At 37.1% G+C, this 15264-nt stretch overlaps 1 protein-coding gene across 1 annotated transcript in view; it reads left to right on the forward strand.

Annotated features, from left to right (window-relative positions):
* LOC142336747 (putative tyramine receptor 2) overlaps nt 1-15018 on the forward strand; it is a 38712-nt gene extending 23694 nt beyond the window's left edge. Inside the window, exons 3-7 of the mRNA XM_075385655.1 lie at nt 1625-1821; nt 11466-11675; nt 12162-12492; nt 13408-14020; nt 14576-15018. Of these exons, the coding sequence (XP_075241770.1) occupies nt 1625-1821; nt 11466-11675; nt 12162-12492; nt 13408-14020; nt 14576-14935 (1711 nt within the window). The 3' untranslated portion in view covers nt 14936-15018. The remainder of the gene's footprint in view (nt 1-1624; nt 1822-11465; nt 11676-12161; nt 12493-13407; nt 14021-14575) is intronic.
* Nucleotides 15019-15264: the final 246 nt, after the last annotated feature.

Genomic DNA, 15264 nt, shown 5'->3' on the forward strand with positions numbered 1-15264 from the left:
AAAGAAGGGCAAAATTAATAACATCTTGTTTTTTTTTCGAAAAAAAAATAGTTTCAAACTCAAGAAAGCCGTTAGCTACAAAAAGACATAATTAAATAGTTTCATCCATTCGTCCAAAAGAAACGCTTGAGGCCTGTAATTGATAAGAATTGGTCCTACATCTACATAAAGATTGTTAATCATAGACAAAAATCAAAAGTTAATTTACTCTTTCTGCGAAAAACCCGTGCCGAAGCCAATTAATCCAGAACCAATTCTTAAAAAAACATTAGATTTTGCACACTTGCGCTCTCTTTCGACAACATTATATCATATGTGACCCTTAATTAGCGAGACTAACTAACAAATAGATATAAAGAAAGAAAATGCGAACTCAAAAAGAGTTTTTTTGTTTTTGAAAACAATTGTTTTCAAGGTCATGAAGGCCTTCAGCTGTCTACTCAAATCAAAATAAAAGCATATCTTTTCTTTCACAAAATGCCAATAAGACCTGTTATACCCTTGTAATTTCATACGATTAAAAAGACACATTAAAAACGACAGTTGAAGATGATAAAAAATTCAATTAAATTCTTCGAGAAAGTTGTGTCGAATCCGTTAAGATTTTCAAGAATCTTTTCAAGACTTTTAAATGTTCAACTGTGCCATGAGCGCCAATAATGTAATATGTGAACTGTCAGAACTGTGATAACGTGACAAAGCGTGAAAAAAACGTGAGAAACGGGCCAATACCTAAAAAAATTGAAATCTAGTAGTACAAAGCGAGAAAACCTTAACGTAACGCTCAAAATCGCAAAAAAGATAAAAATTCAATAGAAAGAACAGGACGAAGAAGCATTTGTTCTTTGCTGATAATAAGCTACAAGCTGACCAAATTGAAAGAAAAAAATGGCGAAGTGCAATAAGCCATTGTTTATTTAAAAAGCAAACACTTTTAAAAGTCAAAACGACCATAATCTTTCGTAAAAAAATGGATAAATTAAATTAAAACTATTTAGGAAGCAATTTGGACCTATTAATAGTGAGCTTTAATGTGAATTGTTCTCTTCTTTAATTAACATAAAAAAAGCTCAAAACTTTTTTAAAAAAAAGACCGGTTGATTACAATCCAAACTATTTTTTCGATTGTAACAGTCCACGATTGGACCAAAACCAGCCCCGCTATTGCTGTTCGTCCTTTTGGAACACTCAATCGTTTCGAATGCTTTAAATTAACTAACTTTTTAAACTGGTTTCATTTTTGTATCTTAACACACTGTAAAATTCGACTATACTTACTTCAAGTTAATTCTTTTAACTAGTCTCTTAAACATAGCGACTTTCTTAAAAGTGTTTTTTTTTCGCAAAGGAAAGCGCTTGTAATTTAAAAAATAAAACTATTTGTAAAAATTCACTTATTTTCAAAATTGTATTATTTTTGTTTTTGTCCACAAAAGCCTCAAAGTGAAAATGATCCGCAAATTGCAGGTTTTGCAATTTATCTTTGAAATGAACAAAGATGTATATTTTAAGGGAATTCAATAAAGCAGTTTATTCGGGTTTTTAACACCCAGGATAAGCCCAGTTATAATCAGATCAAGGTTAGTTATAAATAATGATTTCGTTCGATCACGCGGTTTTACAGACACTGGGCAGTGTCACAGCCAGTTGAGTACCATGACAAGATGACAGACAGGAGGTGTTCAGTCATCATCGCATTTGTCTGGATATTCTCCACGTTTCTGGCCCTGGCACAGGTGCTCTGGAGGGCCATCATTGAGACAGCAAAGGATCGACGTAACTGCACGTACACAATCGACAGAGAATTCAGAATTGTATCTAGTTAGTACTAAAAAGTGTTTTTGCTGGTCAGAGCAGAATTCACATTTCGCTCTTAGTTGACTGATTAAACACCTCTTTTGAATAATTTCTTCTCTCTGGATAAAAACCAACCCAAGTTTTTTAAAAAAAATAGAAGAAACAGTAATTTTTGATCGGTCGTTATTTTCGCTTTCGTTTGTAAGAAGTCACCTATTGTCCTGTTTTGTTGTTTTTGTCGGCTCTGTTGACAGGAGCGTCAATCATTGTCAATCATTGTCTGTTTTTGGTAATTTTGGCAACACAACTTTTTGTTACCCCTGGTGATTGATAAATTTAAAATCTTGCAAGAATCTTGCAAGAAATCTTGCGAGGGAATGCATAGTTCTTCCATTTTGTTTGCAAGATTCTTGCAAGAATTGAATCCATGATATTTGGTTTTCAGTTAGTTTTAGCTACCAAAAACACATAAATATTTTTTCCGGAGTTCAAAATCTTGCAAGATTCTTGCAAGATTCTTGCAAGATTTTGAATCCTGGCTATTTTTTTTTCATTGAATTAGGCTTCGTAACTTGTTCAATAAACAATAACTTGCTTCAAAGATGTTTCCTAAAACAGTTGTACCCAGATTTATTTTTTGGCCTTGATTGATATCTTGCAAGATTCTTGCAAGAATCTTGCAAATTTTGAATCATCTTGCAAGATTATTGCAAGATTTGAATCTGCTCATCACTAGGGACACAACAGCATGGAGAAAAACTTGGCTTTTAGCGATAAACCGACAAAAACGGCAATCTTTTTTCTTTTGAAATCGACAAAAATTCTTAACACTTGAAACAAAGAAATAGAACCTAACGGGGCATGAGCTCAGACTACAAATAACACCAAAAATTTAATCTGATGAAAAATACTCCAAGCTGAAGTCATTTTGATAGTCAGCATAATGAGATGATTATCAGCAAACGTGAGGGGAGGGGTTGTTGCGCTCTTATTATAGAGTCCACTGAAAAAGTGACGCTGAAAGAGTGGCAGAAAAAAAGAATTCCTAAAAGCTGTGAAGGAGTCTTTGAAAAGATTGCACTATATCTGACTTGTTAAGATCTACGTTTTAAAGTCTTTGCCTGAGCAACGCGGACACCGTGTTAGAGAAACGAAATTTTAATGAATCTGAAATAAAGGTCTCAAATAGTGTTCAAGCTTCTCAGGATTCTCAGCAGAACTTGATCTTAATAGCCTAATTTTTAAGCGTTAAGCTGGCCCGGTTCTTCCGACTCTGTCATACGGCAATGGATACCCTTCATGTATCCATATCCGTATTTTAAATTAATTCATTGTTGTAAGTTCCTTTTGAAGGGCGAATGCCATTTAAGTTCAGTTGCTATATACTTCCTCCCATTTTTAGCAGTTTAGTCTGTTCATTCCGTCTGTACCGGATATATATTCATTCACGTTGTAAACAAATCAAACTTTGCTTCCTTTATGTATGATTAAAACCTGAACAAACTTTCTTTCATAATTTGTATCATCATTAACTTTCATTCTCCAATTTGCAGCGCTAACGCTCAGTTTAATTTAATTCTTGCAAACGCTTCTCATTTGAGCTGATTAGTTCAGTTAGAGTCAATCGCACCGCGATTGCCCAATCTAGAAAGTATCTAGTTGAAAGTAACAGCTAAACCTGCCATTCGCGGCGCAAGTGCCTATCTCAGTTTGTGCGAGGCCATTTGCAATTCAATTGACTATACTCATTGTGTATGAGTGGCGCAGTCAGCAGCGGACTCAAAGAAAACACCACTTCATATTGAAGCATTTTGGGAGAAACCGACAGTAACACCTCCTCTGACGTGGATCAAATGGACGCAGCAATGCAAATTGGCTCTACTTGCTAAGGAAGGGATACAATTGGACATGGCGCAGTCAGCAGCGGACTCAAAGAAAACACCACTTCATATTGAAGCATTTTGGGAGAAACCGACAGTAACACCTCCTCTGACGTGGATCAAATGGACGCAGCAATGCAAATTGGCTCTACTTGCTAAGGAAGGGATACAATTGGACATCCTGTTGAATGATCCCCCAACAACAGTGACCTACCCGCCTGAACCTACCTACGAAGAACCGGTGGAAAACCACACACAGGCAACGGAAAGAGATCGTAAAGTTCAAAACCAGCAATTGAAAGTAAACTGGCAAAATCGTTGCATAAAGGTTGAAGAAATCGGGATCCTCTGTGGAGACACACCGTGGGGAAATTGTGAACAGAAGACAATATCGTTGCTATATCTGAGCATTGGTACAGAGGGACGGCGGATCTTCAAGAGCAAATACCCTCATTTTCAGATCGAGAAACAACCTTTTAAAGATTTGTGGCAGGCAATGGAGGACTCATTCACAAAGGTTCGTAATATAACTTACGATCGCTTTGTTTTCTACTCGTGTAAGCAGCAAAAAGGAGAGTCGGTAGAAAGTTTCTACGGCCGTCTCATAGAATTGGCGGAGAATTGCACTCTTGGTAGTGAAGAAACTACACTAATTCGGGATGCATTCATATTAAATATGCTTGATCACGAGACTCAGAAAGAGTTGTTGAAGGAAACAGTAGAACCACCAAAAGCATTGGAGATAGCAATACAAATGGAAATGGGAGCACAAAATCAGCAGAAAATTAACCAAAACTTGATGTCAGGTAATACTTCTGAATTTCATCAATAATAACTCAGTACGCAATCGCAACGCGAATGGACCTTCAACAAAACGAGACATCCTACGCTATCCAACTGTCCCTCAAAATTATCAATATACGAGTATTTGTACGGATTGTGGTCTTCGTTGGAGTCACAACCATAAGCAGATTTGTCCCGCGAATGGTAAGAAATGCCATAACTGTGGTATTATGGGTCATTTCGCTAGAAAATGTCGCAAACCAAAAAAGTCACAGAATCCAATTCAGAAAACCCAAAAATCAAATGTAAAACCAAATCGATCAGACGCCGGAAAAAAGTGATGATGAAGAATCAGTAAACTATATAACGAGCTATCAACAATTGTACGAACAGGTGTACGATTCAAACTATGATAGTGATTCTGATGTTTATGTTGCGGCGATTTCTTCGGATTCAGTTCATCAATTGGAACCATTAAACGTGGAAGTGCAAATGGGGGAAATAAAAACATCTGCCATGATTGACTCTGGAAGTGCTGTCAGTATCATCACAAAAAGTTTAGCGAATAAAATCCTCAGATCTACAAAATCAGCCAAATGGACAGAGTCAACGGAAAGAAGGAACTTGAAAACTTTTTCAAATGAGTCGATTAAAGTCATTGGACACTTGGAAACCACAGTAGTCTACAATCAATGGCAAGACAAATCAGCAATGTTGACTGTGGTAAATGATGGACCCAAAAATATCATCGGAAGAGATCTGTTCACTACATTGGGACTTGCAAGAACAACCATTGGGACTTCCAACAACAACCAGAAACTGGTAAATGTGTTTATAACATCAATAATCCTGCATGTAAAATTAAAGAGTCAATCGCGACGCAATTTCCACATCTATTACCGAGAATTGGCTTATCTAAAACACATGTAGCAAAATCAAAGTTTCATCAAAAGTTCACAGCAAAGCATCAAAAAGGTCGACGTGTTCCGATAAATCTTCAACCTAGAGTATCAAACGAATTAGAAAGTTTACAGACTGAAGGTCATATCGAAAAACTATCTAGCTGCTCTGACAAACACTTCATCTCCCCGATTGTAATTACAGTGAAGAAAGATCAGTCGATAAAATTTGCCTTAGATTCTAAAGTACTAAATAAAGCAATACATAAAAATAAATACCAAATGCCTAATATTGAAATGTTAATCGACACCATCTCACAACACCTTACAGATACACAAAACGGTCAACAAGCATATTTCACCACATTAGATCTAAAGTATGCATATAGTCAACTAAAACTACATCACGACACAGCAAAACACTGTAATTTTAACATCATATGTGGAGAATCTACCGGTACATATAGATTCAAAACTGGTTTTTATGGACTTACAGATATGCCGGCAGAATTTCAAAAAGCTATGGATTACACACTCATAGGCTTGCAAAACACATATTGTTTCTTGGAAGATATCATAATCGTTAGTACCGGCACGGAAGCAGACCATCTAGCCTACGTTTACAAATGTCTAAAGAAATTAGATGACGATAACTTGAGAATTAACCTCCAGAAATGTCACTTTGCTAAATCAGAAATAGAATGGATCGGTTACAAATTTACACAGACTGGAATATCACCTTTAGAAAGCAAAACAGCTGCAATCTTAACAATACCACCACCAACAACATCAAAAAAGTCTTAGATCATTTCGAGGGTCAGTACATTACATTGGCAAATTTATACCACACCTAGCACAATTATGTCATCCACTTAGACCACTTTTAAAGAAATCAGTAAAATTCATCTGGACAGACGAACACACTAAATATTTTAATCAGATTAAAGAAAAAATAGCAAATAGTACAGAGAATAGCCATTACAACCCTAAATTAGACGTTCGCGTAAAATGTGATGCCTCTCGTTCAGGATTGGGGGCAGCATTAGAACAAAATACACCGGATGGTTGGAAACCAATAGCCTTTGCGTCACGATTCTTAAATTCAATGGAAGAACGCTACAGTGTCAACGAATTGGAACTACTGGGGATAGTTTGGTCAATTGATTATTTTAAATACTACTTATACGGAAAAAACTTTACGGTAGTGACAGATCATAGAGCTCTATTGTCCATACTTAAAGAACACCGATCAAACAAGTCATACAATAGTCGACTGTCTCGATGGATAGATGGATTGCTACCGTACAATTTCACAATTGAGCATGTGCCAGGTGCAAAGATGGGACTCGTTGACTACATTTCTAGAAACCCATTCGCCAGAGCTAAAAAGATATCTACATACGACGAACATTTTGTTGTAGCAACAATTTCAAAAATTCGTAATTCATTGAAACACCTAATTACAAATAGACAAGCAGCAACTAAAAATTTTAGAAACATATTAAAGTCAAATTTGCCTTCACTGAAAGTTACACAACCATTCGCATCGCGATTAACCATATCACAAAGTGCTAATTCACTTAACTGCAAGAAAGCATTTGCATCACAATTAACTGTTTCCCCATTGAAAACTCCATTCGCACCGCAATTAACACATGCTAATTCTAAAATTAATCCCTATTCTGTACATCCATTTGCGTCGCAAATGCCACCTAAAGTTACAAAATTACAATTTGTACCAAATCACAGTAAAGTAAATAATTCACATTCCATTAACAAATTCGCTGCAAAAGAGGTGCAAATATTAGACAGTGAAGAATGTGAACAATCTAAACAATTATCCTCAATGCAGCGCATTAATGGTCATAAGTCAAGTAATACACCTAATAACACTAAATTAAGCGCGAAAACACAAAGTGCCAAGTATAAATACCACTTACACAAAAATCACTCGCTTTTTGCCCAAATTCTGCCTAAGAAACACTACTTTGTGAATAAACACAATAAACCTCTCATATCAAATAATTCAGTAAATATTCTCAAAACGATGTCAAAGGCCAAAGCAACCCGCTCTAAATCAACCCCTACTAAGGCGAGAGTAACTTTCTCCGACACGACACCTTCAACACCCGAATCCAATGCAACAACTCATACAGAAACTCCAACTGGTAGTTTGATAGACGAGGCCGAGGACATAATGTTTACTGAGACACTCAATAAAGTGTTCAGTAAGAAGTTCCTAGCAATACTGACTGGAAAGGACGCGATATTGAAAGAAGTAAGGGACTGTGTGATTAGAAATGATAAGGAACGATTGCAAGAGATCAGTCCTTATCTCTTCTCATATTGGGAGATCTAAGCGTAAAACACGGGTGTGTCTGCCTAGATAAGGGAATTGCGATCCCAAAATCAATTAAGGATGCGGTGTTGGAAGACATTCATTCCACACATCCAGGCAGTTTCGCTATGCTTTCTTTAGCTCAAAATATCTGGTGGCTCTACATCCAGAGAGACATACTGGCAAAGGCCAGTGAGTGCAAAGCTTGCACGGAAATTGGTAAGAATCTTAAATCAGTGATTCCGCACCGCAAATGGACACCTCTACCTAAATGTAGTGAACCAAATGACGAAATACAATTAGATTTTGGTGGTCCAATTTTAAATGAGAAAGGAATAGAACAATATTTTATTACTAGTAAAGATAGATATTCTAAATACCCCACAGCAGAAATAGTAAATAATGCATCCAGTCCAAATGTAATCAAATTCCTAAATAATTATATATATCAACACGGAGTACCTAGAACTATTAGATTAGATCAAGCTAGATGTTTTACAGGAAAAAAGGTTTGAGACATTTTGTACAGAAAATAATATTACACCTATATATGCACCAGCAAATGACCATAGAGCAATCGGATTAGTAGAACGTGTCATTCAAACAAATAAACGACAATTATCTTGCATGAAATCACAATTAAATAAAAAATTTAATTTAGAGAATTCACTGAAAGCAATAATACAACGACTAAGAATATCAAAACAAAAAACAATAACAACCACACCATTTGAGGCCAATTTCGGTAGAAAATGTAACACACCTGTATCAAATATTACAACTAAATCTGATAGCAAAAATCTCAACTATAATGCAATAATTAATTATTATTTAGACGAAGATACAATCCCGGGTCGTTCCTACCTTACAGATGAACAGTGGGCGGATACAGCTCTTTGTTCTGACACTGAAATTGAGCGAGTCATTTGCGCCGCAAGTACCCGCGCTAGAAGAGAACAAGAGAAACGAAACGACGGGGAAGATCGTTTCATAAAGCCAGATGTCGTTTACCGCGCGATTCCCTGCTCAGAACGTAGCGTTCAGGTGAAATTGGCCCGCAAGATATACGAGAACCAACGCCAAAAGAAGAACTTGGATGGCCTCTATGAGGTATTAGCACCTGGCAGCACAGTGTGCAAAATAAGTAAACGACGAGTGTCATCAAGGAACCCTACAAACAAGAAGTACGGGTTAGGAATTCTGATATCGCCAAATTTGGGACGCGGGCCGAACGCGAAACGGAGCTAAAACAATACATAAAGTTCAGTTAGAGTCAATCGCACCGCGATTGCCCAATCTAGAAAGTATCTAGTTGAAAGTAACAACTAAACCTGCCATTCGCGGCGCAAGTGCCTATCTCAGTTTGTGCGAGGCCATTTGCAATTCAATTGACTATACTCATTGTGTATGAGTATAACAGACTCTACTGTTTTTACGATGTAGCAAAACTTGAACAATTGAGACTGAAGTTGATGAAAAATTAATTTTGTTCAATTCGAGAGCCAATAGCTCTTGATAACAGTTTCTGATGGTTTTAAACCACTAACTTGCGCTTTGAATAAATATTTATTTTGAGTGAACAGCAAATTCCGTTTCATGAATAATTATATGTGCTGATCGCTGATTGTGAGAACGAGTGAAAGATAGGATGAACGTCCAAATTTTACTCTTCAAAAGTCATGATACTATAATGTATGGTCTCTTAGCTGATATATTGCGGATCACTGCCTTGTATTTAAGGTCTCCAATACATGACCTTTACAATAATGTTTCAAAAAGAAAAAGAAAATGTAATATAAGATGTGTGAAATTGATAAGAAATGAAATATGCACTTTTGCACCATATAAGTTCTATTAGCCACACCTGTCAATATGTTGCCACTCTGTTCATTGTACCAAAGGATAGTTTAGTGATAGCACTACAATGGGTGCAAGCACTGATTTGTTCCCAGGTGTCCTGCAGAAGTTAAGCGCGGGAGATTGTACACATATCGAGTCTAAACTTTTAAACCTTTTCAGTTCTCGCTTTATCATAAGTTTTCATTGCAGCGTCGGAAAAACATCGATTGCAACAAAGGCACAAATGAGAATCAAAAAAGCTTTTTACAAAGCCATGGTGAGTTTGATATCCTCTGAAACTTTATGAAATTTTCCACATTAATTGTGAAAACATCGATTTAATATGAAATTTTGCTTTAGGTTTCCTGAAGATATCTTGCTCACAATGGCTTCGTAAAGGACTCTGGCTTGATTACCCTAATTTATTTCCTATTTCCTTCTTTTCCGTCTCTGTCATTCTCACCAGATATGTTCTCGGGTAGCGAGATCTCACGAGAGCCTAATACAGGCTTCATTGCAGACAAACACGACTATGAATGATTCTCTCCAGCAGTCCTTTTGCAAGAATAGGCCTGTTCACAGGTATAATGCAGCTCAGAGGTTGTAAAGGACTGAAGTAAAGACATAAAAATAATTACTAAAAAATGAGTTTTCATTTACTTGAATTTCGAAAACAAGCTGTAATTTCGGCAGGTTCCTGTCGAGTAGGCGAATGGAGAAAAAAGCAGTCAGCATTCACAGTTTTTATTGCAGAAAATGCTAAGGAAAACTGTTGGTACGTTTCAGATGACGTACTTCGATTGAGAATTAAAGTTTTGCTATGGTTACATGCGAATTATCAATGAACATTTTTGACATTTGTTGTGTTGGTTTTTGAGCCAGATAATTGATGTTGACAGGGTTAAACAGATTCTTGTCTTTTTGATTGAACAACATTGTTTCAGAAGTTTTTCCTTGAGATCAAATTGCGTTGAAGATGTGAAACAAACAAAATTGAGTTTTTGCGGCTACTGATTGAGATGGAATTCAAAACTGATACGCAAGAATTATGCAGACATTTTAAACCTCATTAACGCTGTTTTACTTAAAACGCTGTTAACGCTGTTAACATCTAAAACATGCAAAGAAGAGGACCTTAATCATGGGGGTTATAGCGCGTCCGAAAACGCACGTAATACGCTAGGCTGCATGTTTAAGGAGTGTGAAAACATGTGAATAATAAGAGAGCTTAATGGTATCATAGAATTGAGTTAGAATTAATATATAAATTCAGCATAGAATTAGGCAGGCTTTTTAAACCAAACTAAAGCTGTTTATCGGATCTTTTCCGTATTTAACCCCCCAGTAGATTATGCCCCCCCCCCCCCATAGAGCACGTGACTTTACATAGTAAATCATTGTGTAAAAACATGGCGCGTGCGTCTTGGGGGCGCAAATAACATGCACGCACTAAGCTGGGGGCACAAACGGAAAAGATTCTGTTTATCTTTTGAAAAAATCACGTCACAATTAACACTTATCAGAACAACAACTTACAAAAGAGTTGTGGCGAAGGATCACCAGTGCTAATATAAACGGACAAACTTTCAGGAACCTTAATTTTCTTCTCTTCCCTGACGTTGTTTTTTGGGATCTTTTCCGTTTGTGCCAACCCCCCCCCCCCCCAGTACGCTATGCGCCCCCAGTCACGTGCCATTTCATAGTAAACCATCATGTAAAAATATGGCACAAGCTTCTGGGAGGTGCAAATAACATGCGCCAACTATGCGGGGGGGCACAAACGGAAAAGATCCGTTTTTTGTTATGTATGTGCTTTTTGTTGGAAAAATTTCACTAAATAAATAATTTTCTAAGATAATTTTGATGTGAATTTTGCATCGTCGCTTACAAGTTTGACTCGTGGAATTGATTTTATTGTTGTTTTTTAAGGTATGAGCTCTTTCTTTGTACCCCTGACTGTCCTCATCTTCACATACGTCAACATCATTCAGATTGCAATCTCTTCACCATCATCGTCTTCCTCAACTTCGTTATCATCTTCATCGCAACCCTCACCCCCAAGAGTCGATCCAGAGATGCAGAAACATCAACATCATCAACAACAACAACAACAACAAAATCTTCAATACGGCATTACAAGTCAGCGCCCTAATCAAATAAAGTGAACCATTCGGTCCATTTGACCTCTTTAATTCCAGAAAGCGATGTAAATAGGTTATTATTACAAGTTTTGGCGGGATTTGCTAATCTTATTACTTTTCTTGCAACGTTTTAAGATTGTTAGTCATCGTCATATGCTCAGAAAGTGCATCGAAATTTTCGAAAAAAAAATTTTCGAATTTTTTTTTCGAAATCTTCACAAATTTTTATGATGTTCCTATGAACATCATGGGAATCAAAACCAAGAATGCTTAGTCTATTTTTAGAAAAAAAAGTATCTATGCGAATATGCGAAGAGACTGCACATAATGAGGTAGAAATTTGCAAGCAACAAAGAAGCGATTATATTAATTGGCAATTATACAAATTCTTTGTCTATTGTCGCAGAATTCCGCATAAATCAGAGGAACATTAATTAAAAGTAGGGGCGCTGGCTCGTGATTATACTTCAAAAACCGCCTTTAGATAACTCAAGACCTCAGAGGTCATCAAACAAGTGCAGTGGAGTCAAATTACTTGATTGTGACGCCTCTCAAAGGTCGCCAGAAGGTGTTAGGCAAATGGAATCGCCCGGCCCTTCCCCCTCCCCCTCCCCCTCTCCGCTGTCAATGTCCATGCAGAATTTGTTCACAGACGATCAATACAGAAGAGTGTCGACAGCTAGTAGCACAGCTGATGGAATCGGCGGGTATTGTTTACCGGATTTTGATCAGTCCGCCGCTGGGAATCAACAGGTGGAGTCAACGATGACAAATGATGCACACGATGACTCTGGGGGAAAGATACAAAGATCTGTGTTAGTAAAAACCAGTCATAGAAAATATAATATGAGTTTCTGTTTATTTCTAACGTTCCCAGTGTATCAAAATTATATCACCCCCCCCCCCCCCCCCACCGCTCTCATTATGGTATATAAATGGTAATCGAGTGATGGTAAAGACTATATGACCTATGTTCACTATGCGTGGGCTATGAGTGGGAAGATGCAATGTTCTATCGCACAGCTATGAATTTTTCAGAGCCGAGTTTATAATCACCAGAAAGTTTCTTGTAGTTACTAATTTAACCATCATTGAAATGCACCGACACTGGAGATTTTGTTTCCCCGCACTGGCGACCAGAACAGATTAAATCCGACAAATATGACACTGAAAAATACATAAATTTTAATGCGATTTTAAACCGCAAAATAATGTAAATTAAGAAAATTTTAATTTGGTCCAAAATTGTTTAGTTAAATATTATCAGAATCTTAACTGTGAATCCATAAGACTCCCAAATCAAACAATTTTTCTGATTTTTTCCCTTCCTTTGATATTTAAATAAAACCTGAATTTTGATCAATCTTTACTCTAACTGGATAAGTTGAAAAAACTGTGGGTACGTACCTATGGCCCCCTTTTCATTAGTCGACATACCGAATCTTCGAAAATCGAACATACCGAATCTTTCTTACGTTCGAAACCGAAGATACCGAAAATCTCTTACAATTTTTTTGCCGTTTTGTTTTGGTCTTCTTAACTATGGAAGACTTCATTTTAAGGGTCTTTCCCATTATAGCCCCCCCCCCCCCCCAGCTTAGTGGTCAGATAACTTATAGACCCCCCCCCCCAATCATGGTATATATACCATAATGGGGGGCTGTAATTTCATGGGGGGAGGGGCGGGGCTATAATGGGAACGATCCCATTTTAATTATGAAGTATTTCAGCTCCCCGTCCAGCGTGTCCAGCCTGAAAACTGAAGAACTTCACACTGCCAAGCTAATCGGACTGGTCATCATCTGCTTCGTATTCTGCTGGCTTCCTTTCTTCAGTTTGTACATCTTGGAAGCATTCTGCGTCACGTGCCAGATACCATCTGAAGTCTCACTGACCTTTCTCTGGCTCGGGTATGCCAAAAGTGGGGTGAACCCTATCATTTACTTCTTTTTTGACAGGTCGCACAGGAAAGCTTACCTGTCCTTGTACAAGTCAATGCTGTCTTGCTGTAGGCGACCCTCAAATTACGTCATAACTTTGCAAATTGATTCACAAAGCGCGCTGTGGAACACTTTTTCCAAGACCGCACAACCCAAAAATAACAAAAACAACAACTCTTTCTACTCAAAAACAACAATTATCAACAATTTCGTTTCACTATCCGATCAGAATTTACGAAGCAGCAATTGTAAAAAGAGAAAGGATGAAAGTAATTCGGCACCTGTGCGAAGGAGTGAGTGTTCGAGAAACGTGTTCAACTTTGACCCGAAAGTGATCGCTCAATTGCGCAGTCAGGATCAAAGAGCAGAAGATGGGCATCGCAGTGCCTCCACGACAGTCATGGTAATATAGATTATTGTTTTTTTTACTAATTTGCGAATTTGCGTGGTTTTTTTCGCTACTGAAAGTCTTAAATGCTCCTTTTTAAACTGAAAGCAAAGCAAAAAATGAGTTGAATTATTTTATAGTTATCTCTGTTTTTGTTTAATCAGGCAGATTTAGGCTGACATTTTTGATCTTAAATTTAACTTGAGTTTGTTTCAAGTTGTTGCGATGTCGAATCATTCTTTTATAATTTGTAATCAATCTGAATTATTTCTAGAAATTAAAAGAAATTTAAAAATGTATATCAATTTTAGCCTGAAATTTTTTTTTAAAAAATCAAATAATCTATACTAAAGGTTACAAACAATGAACCTAGCTTATTAGTGCAGCTTTTTTGAAACTGATTTTCTTTTTATATGTATTTATAAAAAAATCAGAACTGTAATTGAGGGATGCTATTTTTATTTATTTTTGCAAAATCCCAGATTCTGACGCTAATATTTTTATTTAAAAAATTAAGTAGAACATATTGCTTAATTAAAAACTTAATCGCAAGTATTACCATTGTTTCAGACGCCATCAACCAACGCGGAGCGCAGATCCAGAAGTACTTCGGGCGCACATTTCAGCCCAATCCAATCAGAACACGACAACGAACAAAGTTTGGGTTTAACAACAACCACAACTACGAATCGATGGAGTCCCGAAGACGATAGTCAATGCACAAGTCAGTCCGTATTCAACTCTCCATTTCTGGGAAGACACTTGGGAAAGAATCACGATTCCCAAGGATTCTATCAACATCATTCGCAGGAGTTCAGAAACGCAACTTTGATTACAGTCACGGCTCCCCCTCAGAGAAAGTTGCAAAATAGACCCCCCAATTTTAGACTGTTAAACAGACACTGTAACGCTCTTGAATCTGATGTTTGATTTGTTATGCTTACGTCATCTTTGCCTGATTTAAGTATTATCGAGTATTGAAGCTTCGTAGCTAAAATCCCTGGCTAAACGTTCCTGCTTAATCAGAGTTATAATTGCTTCATCAACTTCAGAAGCAACAGAATGTTGATTTTCATCACTTCAATTTGTTTTTTATTTTAGCGGCAACAGCAGATTTCGTGGTCATCAAAAAATTGATCATCTTTGAATATTTAGCTGCACTAAATTAAGTTTTTTTTGCAAAATTGTCGGTACTGGACAGTATGAAGGTTAGTGCTTTGTAGGCGTCCCAACTGTAGGACAAGCTTGTATCGGCAAAA

Source organism: Convolutriloba macropyga, chromosome 3, assembly GCF_964194025.1.
Source record: "Convolutriloba macropyga chromosome 3, txConMacr16.3, whole genome shotgun sequence".
Lineage (NCBI taxonomy): Eukaryota > Metazoa > Xenacoelomorpha > Acoela > Convolutidae > Convolutriloba > Convolutriloba macropyga.